The sequence below is a fragment of the Dipodomys merriami genome, unplaced genomic scaffold (genome assembly GCF_024711535.1).
Source record: "Dipodomys merriami isolate MVZ:Mamm:240054 unplaced genomic scaffold, mDipMer1.0.p SCAF_21, whole genome shotgun sequence".
Taxonomy (NCBI): Eukaryota; Metazoa; Chordata; class Mammalia; order Rodentia; family Heteromyidae; genus Dipodomys; species Dipodomys merriami.
This window is the reverse complement of record NW_027203493.1, coordinates 3,402,694-3,411,889: the sequence shown is the minus strand read 5'-3', so window position 1 is coordinate 3,411,889 and position 9,196 is coordinate 3,402,694. Positions and strand designations below refer to the sequence as shown.

General features: G+C 44.5%; 1 protein-coding gene across 1 annotated transcript; it reads right to left on the bottom strand.

Annotated features, from left to right (window-relative positions):
- Positions 1-34: 34 nt before the first annotated feature.
- On the bottom strand, positions 35-9,183 carry Med19 (mediator complex subunit 19). The gene is made up of 5 exons (XM_070032289.1): positions 8,913-9,183; positions 2,680-2,936; positions 2,422-2,515; positions 1,963-2,057; positions 35-1,559 (listed from the first exon to the last, which is right to left on the bottom strand). Exons 1-5 carry the CDS (start codon positions 9,178-9,180, stop codon positions 1,491-1,493), a joined length of 783 nt encoding a protein of 260 aa, XP_069888390.1. The 5' UTR covers positions 9,181-9,183; the 3' UTR covers positions 35-1,490.
- Positions 9,184-9,196: the final 13 nt, after the last annotated feature.

Here is a 9,196-nt window from a genome sequence, read left to right as displayed (position 1 = left end):
CTTGTGTTGTTTGTCTGGTTAAGGCAGGGTGAACTGGTGGGAAGTGAGCACACACAGAAACCTGTAAGCTTCTCTGCTGCCACCTCATCTTTAAGGCAGAAAATAATGAAAACTAACTAAAAACAACAGGTCTTGTTTTAACTTGAGTAATTTAATTAAGAAATTCCTGAATGTTTTATAACCATGAAAACATGTCAAAGCATAGAGAACTTTAAACTTGTTTCAGTTGTTCGTTAATTTTGTCTCCACAAAGTAATAAGGCTCCTTTTGGGTATAGCCAAGGATGACTGGCTATGGGCAGCACTCTTCTATTTGTTAAAAGCAAAGGTTTGTACCCTTACTTTAAATAGGCATCCTCAGAAACACAATCTCAGGAAACTGGCCAGAACCCTTTGTATTCCATAGAGCTAACGTATAAACTCATACTCTGAAGTCCTAGATTAAAAGGAGCTGAACAAGTGGCTTTCTGCCCATGTACTTGGGAAAAGCCAGAGCACATAGCAACATGTATTAACAGTCCTGTAGAAAATTTAAAGTCAGATTACATTACTTCATGTTTCCCTGCGTATGTTTTCTGCTACTTAGCCTGCTCCAAAAACTAAAGGAATCTATTTTACATTTTCATTGCTACCTCAGGCTGCTGCTTTTGATGCTGTCTTAGAAGTTTAGAAACACTTTCACAACCTTAAGTATTTTCATTGTCTGAATTAAAGAATAAGGCAGGTTGGATGTTCTTTACAAAGACAAGAGCATTTATCTTTGGTTGCCAGAGGTTCAATCCAGTCTTAGGCTTCTGACCTAAGAACCAATCTTGTTGATAAATACTGGTAAGTTGGTGCTTTTTGATTTGACTATTCTGCTTCAACACAGAGTTTACCTAGAACACAACTCAGTCTTCACTGGATCAGCTCTTCAGGTGTGGACCCTGGAAATCATCCAGGTGCCTGGCTCTCAACGTGGGCAGTGTGTTATGTGTCTGCTTGGAAAAGTAATGTCAAGCTCTGCCTTTGGAACCATGTCTCCAGTCTCACTTGGTTGCTTCCCTGCTTGCTAATGAGATACTGTAGTGACAAGACCCAAATCAAGTTAGCAATGCTTTGTCTTAACCCTGACTCGCATAGAAAGGCACTTACCTCTTAACAGGCAGCCACACTTCAGCCAGTTTGATAAATACAAAAAAAAAAATTTTTTTTTTCAACGAAAATCCCTAACAAGTCCTGAAATCAGACAAATAGCACAAAAGAGGAAAGAAATAGCTTCCTGGGAGAGGAAAAAAATGTCCATGAGAAAGCCAACTGGCTGAGCCTTTCAAAACCATTGCCTTCTAGTATGTATTGATCTTGACCTCAATCAAGCACAGCAGGAGCTGGCAGAGCTCTGTCCCAGCTGCTAGGTTCCCCCAAGGCAGTGTCCCAGAGCCTGGGAGACAGCTTTTGTCAGCAGGTTCAGTACAGCAGGAAAAGTCATCCTGGCAAAGTCCAGTGGTTCTATTAGCGGAGACTGCTACTGCTGCTGGCCTGGGAGCTGCCCATACCTGGGTGGTCTGGACTATGTCGGTTCTGGGAAGAGAGGAAGAAGGTATTAGAAAATGTAGGAACTAGCCTTGGTCAGTTCTGCACAAGAAAAACGCCAACTTGGGGCTGGGAAGGTGGCTCAGTGGTAGAGTGCTTGCTTTGCATGCCTGAGGCCCTGGGTTCGATTCCTCAGCACCACATAAGCAAAAAGTAAAAAAGCCGGAAGTGGCGCTGTGGCTCAAGTGGTAGAGCGCTAGCCTTGAGCTGAAGAGCTGAGGGACAGTGCCCAGGCCCAGAGTTCAGGCCCCACGACCGGACCACAAAAAAAAAAAAAGAAAAAAACGCCAACTTGCTGTGGGTTTTCAGTACTGAGTCCCTCTTAAGGCAAAGGACCATTTAAGGGTGAGAGGGAAACTCACTGCGCTGTAGCAGTAGGCTTCCACCCTACCTTCTTTTTCTTCTTCTCTTTCTTCTTCTTCTTCCGTTCAGGATCCTCTTCTTTTTTCTTTTTCTTCTTCTTGTGATCCGAATCGGATGGTGTTTCTGTAGGAAATAGATGCCTATCACCTATACAGCTGAAAATCCTCTGCTGCTATATAGACTCAAAATTCTGCAGGATAATCTCATGTCAGCACAACTGCTTTTTTCCAGATGGATAGAAAGGATACAGAGGTTTAAAGATAACAAACAAAAAAGGATACTAAGATGCTGTCAAAACCTCTGTGCCAAGTCCCTAGATGCTGTCAAAACCTCAGTGCCAAGTCCCTACTTGCCTAAGAGACTCCAATATGCCAGTCCCTTATACAGGAGGACTTGGGAGTTCAGGGCTTCTAAAAGATACTTAGCTGCATTTAAGTGGAAGACTAGGGCAGACAGTATTCTTGCTATGAACAGAACTGCTTCTTACCTGGGGGGACAGGATCCTGGGTACGGCTCTGTTTGTGCTTATGCTTATTCTTCTTGGGAGGCTGAATATGCATCAGACGACACTGTTCTGGCAACTGAAGGAACCAAAGGAAGGTCTAGGTGAGTCTCTACTCATCTGGAGATCCTATGCAGAAATCTATTCTCAGTAAATTACCAAGGAACAGACTTGGACAGAAAGCCACCTCCATGCTTTTTAGGCCTCCCCATTTGCCACCTTCCTCCCCAATAGGGGACTCACCGGGCCAGTGTGGAGGCGGAAGCCAGACAGCATGGTCCCTGTGATAGGATTAAAAGAACCACCAAGAATAGGAGGCTTCTCAATGAGGGAGCGGAGGCTGCTGTTATCATGGGAACCAGGCAGATCAATCATCCCTGGCAGGTCAGGCAGAAAGTTACTTAGCTTCTCCTTCACCTTCTTTCCACAGAACTTATTATAGTCATGTTCCAGTTTGTAGTGTGTGATCAGGTTGGTGCTGCCTGTCAACTCTGTGCTACCTAGAGAACACACAGAATTAAAAAGTCAGTACCAAGAGAAGAGATTCTTTTTTTGTCATTGATCTGGAGGGACAGTGAAGGACTGTAACCTAAATAGAAAAGTGGAAGTATTACAAAACTTTAAATTGACTTGCACAATAAGAAACTGAGCAAAAAATAAATGCAGGTGAACATACCCTAATATGAAAAGTGAAACTTAGAAACTTGGAATCTGCAATTCTTTGAAATCAAGCTTATTGAGCTCCTACATCATACAGCTTTTATGACTCACACCTGAAACCTGAAGCTAATTGAGTAGCCAAGTTATCCTTTGGGAGGATCATGGTTTAAGGTCAGCCCATACCAAAAGCAAGTGAAACCCCATCTCATCTGCCTCTTATGTGTGTGGTATGCACAGGCCTGTCATACCAGCTGTAGGAGGTCCATGCCAGCCTGCACAAAATCACAAGACCCTATCTCAAAAATAAAACATGGCTGGCATTGGTGGCTCACAGCTGTAATCCTAACAGGAGGCTGAGATCTGAGGATAGCAGTTTGAAGCCAGCCAGATAGGAAACTGTGAGACTGTGAGATTCTTATCTCCAATTAAGCACCACCTCCACCCCCCACCCCCCCCAACCAAAAAAAAAAAAAAAAGAGCTGGAAGTAGAACTGCGGCTCAAGTGGGAGAATGCTAGCCATGTGTGAAAAACCTCAGGGACCGCGCTTAAGCCCTAGCCCCAGAACTGGTACCCCCAGCCTCCAAAAAAGCTGGGGGAATGGGGGCAGTGACTAGAGGCATGGGTCAGGTGGCAGAGCACCTACCTAGCAAGCACCTAGTACACCCACACAATTTTCGAACAATCTGAATTTCAGATTTTCAAATTAGGGATGTTCACCTGGGAAAAATCTGCAAGTATTCCAAAATCTGAAAAACCCTAAAATCTGAAACACGTCTGGTCCTCTGCATTTCAGACAGGGGACAATCCAACAGTAATACATAATGAGCCTGAAAGAGTGGGCACGCTGGCCACCCTAGCACTCAGGAGGCCTGGGATTTCAAGGGCAGCCTGGGCTACACTGTGAGACCCTGTCTCCCTCACTTCCCATCAGAGATGTAATAAACACAAAAAATATAATACTAGAGAATGGAGGAATGGGAAAAGAAGGCAAAAGTCCAAGTAGGCAGAGATGGACACTGCTCTAGCTCATGGAAACACCTAAGAGTAGATTCTCCTTAGACTAATCAGAACAACTTATGTGACACAACTGAACAGTGTTCTGAGCATTTTTCATCAAATACTCTAGTGAGTTGGACACCAGTGGCTCACAGCTATAATCCTAGCTTCTCAGAAAGCTGAGGTTTAAGGATCAGGATTGGAAGGAAAGTCTCTGTGACTTATCTCAAATTAACCATACAAAAGCTGGAAAGGTGTGGCTCAAGTGGTAAAAAGCCATCCTTGAGGGAAAAAGATCAGGGACATTGCCCTGGCACTGACTTCAAGCCCTAATACTGGAACAAATAAAAAAAAGATACATATTAATGCATTATTGATATATAATATGGCTGACTTATTTTATTTCTTATTTTTATTTTTTTTGGGTCCAGTTGTGGGGCCTGAACTCTGGGCCTGGGCGCTGTCCCTCAGCTCTTCAGCTCAAGGCTAGCGCTCTACCATTTGAGCCACAGCGCCACTTCCGGCTTTTTTCTTTTTGCTTATGTGGTGTTGAGGAATCGAACCCAGGGCCTCAGGCATGCAAGGCAAGCGCTCTACCACTGAGCCACCTTCCCAGCCCCGGCTGACTTATTTACAAAGAATATAAACTTACCAGTAAAGAACTAATGAGGAGGGGTAAAAATATCCAATCTACTTCATCAATAATTATGGGCACACAAGGTACAAATGACAAAAGTGGCTGTTTATAATCATTTACTTGGGGAAAAACCAAGATTCTGAGATGTAAACCCCTGGACTGCATAGACAATGGGCTGGGAAGGTGGCTCAGTGGTAGAGCGCTTGCCTTGCATGCCTCAGGCCCTGGTTCAATTCCTCAGCACCACATAAGAAAAAAGAAAAAAAGCCGGAAGTGGCGCTGTGGCTCAAGTGGTAGAGCGCTAGCCTTGAGCTGAAGAGCTGAGGGACAGTGCCCAGGCCAGAGTTCAGGCCCCATGACCAGACCCCCCAAAAAAAAAAAAAAAAAAAGACAATGTTTTGTTCATGTGTTGTTAGTGAAAATGTGGTACACACATTACTCAAATATTTATTACCAAGTACTTTTCCTCTATGTGTATAGTTGTTTCCTTTTTTTTTGTGCTGCTACTGGGGCTTGAACTTAGGGCCTTGTGCTCTTGCTTAAGTGTTTACACTCAGGGCTAACATTCTACCATTTGCGCCACAGTACCACTTCTGGTTTTCTGGTGGTTAATTGGAAATAAGAGTCTCATGGACTTTCCTGCCCAGGCTGGCTTTGAACTGAGATCCTCAGATCTCAGCCTCCTGAGCAGGTAGGAGGATTACAGGCATGAGCCACCAGCACCCAGCTTACTTCCGGTTTTTTGGTGGTTAATTGGAGATTCAGAGTTTCACAGACTTCCTGCCTAACTTCAAACCTTGGTCCTCAGATCTCAAGTCTCCAGAGTAACTAGGATTACAGGATTGAGCCACTGGTACAGAGATCCAGATGTTTTTAGAAGGCAATATTCCTCAACTCAAAAAATCTCAACGGGACTGAGAATATATGGTGTGTTTGACTACTATGTGGAAGGTGCTGGGTTAATATCCAGCATCATTAAAAAAAAATACAGAAAGGAAGAAAGAAAGAAAGAAAGCTAGAAAGAAATGGCTCACTCCTATAATCCTAACTATTCAGGAGGGTGAGATCTGAGGATCAAGATTCAAAGCTAGCCTGGGCAGTAAAGTCTAGGAGACTCTTATCTCCAATTGACGACAAAAAAGTTGAGCTGTGGCTCAAGTGGTAGAGCAATGGCCTTGAGCATAAAAGCTCAGAACCGTGTCCTGAGTTCAAGCCCCAGCACCAGCATAACAAACAACAACAATAATAACCCCAAGAAAAAAAGTCATGATTATAAGCCACATTTGCACATCCTTAATTAAAATAAGCTTCTTAGAAATTAAAGACCAGGCTCATTAATCTATCTCCCCTTCTCATCACGTTTCCCACTCCCATCATGCCTAGCATTTGCTCAGAAAAGATGTATTTGTCAACTGGTTGATATAAAATCAATGAGAAGCCGGGCGCTGGTGGCTCACGCCTGTAATCCTAGCTACTCAGGAGGCTGAGATCTGAGGATCGAGGTTCAAAGCCAGCCCGGGCAGGAGAGACCGTGAGACTCCTATCTCCAATAAACCACTAGAAAACCGGAAGTGGCGCTGTAGCTCAAGTGGTAGAGCGCTTGCCTTGAGCTGAAGAGCTGAGGGACAGTGCCAGGCCCAGAGTTCAAGCCCCACACCGCCAAGAAAAAAAAAAAATCAATAAGAAGAAGGTAAGGCAAAATAAAGATTAAAGAAATTGCTAGTGGATACCAATCACCAAAAAAAACCCCCCAGAACCCCCCCCCAAAAGCCACTCTCTTTATACTTATGTGATTGTTTGTTTTCACTTTTTTTTTTTTGGGGGGGGTCAGTTGTGGGGCTTGAACTCTGGGCCTGGGCGCCGTCCCTCAACTCTTCAGCTTAAGGCAAGCGCTCTACTACTTGAGCTACAGCGCCACTTCCGGTTTCCTAGTGGTTTATTGCAGATAGGAGTCTCACAGTCTTTCCTGCCCGGGCTGGCTTTGAACCTCGATCCTCAGATCTCAGCCTCCTGAGTAGCTAGGATTACAGGCGTGAGCCACTGGCGCACGGCTTGTTTTTACTTACAAAGTACAGAAAGCAAATCCTATCTCATAGGACTGTTTTGTTTTGTTTTTTTTCTTTTTTTCCCCTTGGTGCCAGAACTGGGGCTTGAACTCAAGTCCTGGGTGCTATACCTTAGCTTTTTCTGCTTAAGGCTGGCATTCTACCAACCTGAGCCACACAGCTCCATTTCCTCCTTTGGGGGATGATTAATTGGAGATAAGAGTCTCACAGACCTTCCTGTCTTGGTCTGACTTCAAATGATAATCTTCAGATCTCAACCTCCACAGTACCTAGGATTGCAGGCATGACCCACCAATGTCCAGGGACCTGTGTTTCTAAATAGTATCACACATCAATCATCAGTGTGTTGCAAACTTCCAAGTACTTTTCTAATAGTTATTTCCTTTCAGTCATGATGTGCCAGTAAAGCTTGGGATGAATGAAAAGGTACCTTAGAGACTTACCAGGTCTAAAACAAGTTTCTAGCTCCTTGAACTTAATTCTGCGTCTTCCTAGCCTCCCTTAGACTTCCATCCCCAAAAATATTCCTGCTGAAATCTTATACGTCATTCTCAATTCCTCTTTCTCTTTTATTTCTATCAATTCTTCATTCCTGTCAGCTGTTCCTGTGATATGTATCCTGCAACACTTCTTCACTGCTAAGACCTAGTTGAAACCAGCAATTCTTTCTGCTTGAATAATTTGAATAAATGATTGTTAAAATGGCTTATGTTAATTGGTCTGTGTTAAAATAGCTTCTCTCTGGATTCGATTTTTGTGTGTGCCAGTCCTGAGGCTTGAACTCTGAGCTTTTGTGCTCAAGGCTAGCATTACAGCTAGCACTCCAGCTCCACTTCTAGCTTTTTGGTGACTAACTGGAGATAACAGTTTCATGGACTTTCCTGCTCATGCTGGCTTTGAATGGAGATTCTCAGATCTCAGCCTCCTGAGTAGTTAGGATTATATGAGCCACTGGCTTCCTTTGGACTTTAAATGCTTTATAAAGACCTCTGCTTTTCCTGTGTACTTTATCTAGAAGTCTTCACTGGGATCTAATGGATTTTCTGAACCTCAGATATCACAATCTTTTTGTCCCAACAGGACTTCTGATCTTTTTTTCTTGATCCAGAACTGTCTGTTCCTCTTAGTTTATGCTCAGTTTTCAGTCAAGTGTTATCTACTGGGAGAAAGTTGTGATCATTCTAGGTTAAAATAGTTCTGCACCTTCAACTATTTATTATGTTTTCTTTTCATGTTATTAAACCAATATCGGATTTATATTGCTTACACCTCTACTGCTGACAAGAAAACTTCAAATGGTCAGCATCTTATCAGTCTTGTCACATTTAACAATGCTTGGATCATATAGTGGTAAGTAAATACAGTGGTAAATAACAGCTTGCTGTGCTGGTAATTGCATTCAAAGCCTCGGACACACCAGGTAGAGTTTGACCTAAGCCAGCCCCTCCTCCCCAATAACGAAAGAATTTGGTTCGATTGTAATCCCTTCTCTGAAGAGAAGAACGGTTAAGTCCTTGGTAAGGTAGGCAATTTGTCCCAAACAAATTGTGGAAGACGAACCTAAAACCTCTCTAGTGGGCCACTGGTGGCTTACACCTGTTACAAGAGGCTGAGATACGAGGATCGCGGTTCAAAGCCAGCTGGGGCTTGATATTCTTATGTCCAATTAACAACCCCTTCCCTTCCCCCAGCAAAAACTGAAGTGAAGCTGTGACTCAAGTGGTAGGGAGCTAGCCTTGAGCAAAAGAAGCTTAGGGTCACTGTCCAGGCCCTGAGTTCAAGCCCCAGTACTAACACAGGAAAAAAAAAAAAAACACCCCAAAACCCAAAACCCGGATCTCTCAAGTTCTAAACTCAATCACGGATTCTATTTTTAGGTAGTCACAAAATAACAAACGTCAGTGACGGGGCCCAGGTTTAGTGAAAGACAATATTCCGGGGATGTTCACCAGACCCGTGGAACCCAGGAGGTTAAATGATCCCTTAATCCTAACCTTCCGATTTAGAACTTGTTGCCTAGGTTACCTCTGTACCCCCTCGCGGCAGACCGATAGCCACGCCCACAACCTGATAGCTCTAATACGATTGGCTGGCTTCGGCCAGGCCTAGTACTCACCTGGCAGTTCCCTCATGAGGTAGAAAGGGCCACAACCTGCCGTAGATTTATCTGCTCCCGGAGGGGCCGCAGTCGCGGCTGGGGGCGGGGCCGCCCCAGGCCCTCCACCCGGAGGAGGAGGAGGCGGGGGTGGAGGCTTCCCAGGTCCGAAGCCGAGCGCAGTGGGAGGCGGTGGGGGGTCGGCTTGAGCTCCGAACAGCGCCGTGAAATTCTCCATCGTCCCCTCGGCCCTGGCGCTGTCTCGGTGTCTGGCGTTAGTGATTTTCATTGGACAGTCCTCTCAT

What these genes read in the sequence shown, in the direction of transcription:
- Med19 (XM_070032289.1), bottom strand. Translation starts at nt 9,180, where the DNA reads ATGAAAATCACTAACGCCAGACACCGAGACAGCGCCAGGGCCGAGGGG. An exon ending in CCTCATGAGGGAACTGCCAG is followed by an intron (nt 2,937 to 8,912) that starts GTGAGTACTAGG and finishes TGTGTTCTCTAG; the next exon opens with GTAGCACAGAGTTGACAGGC. An exon ending in AAGAGAAGAAGAAAAAGAAG is followed by an intron (nt 1,560 to 1,962) that starts GTAGGGTGGAAG and finishes CTCTCTTCCCAG; the next exon opens with AACCGACATAGTCCAGACCA.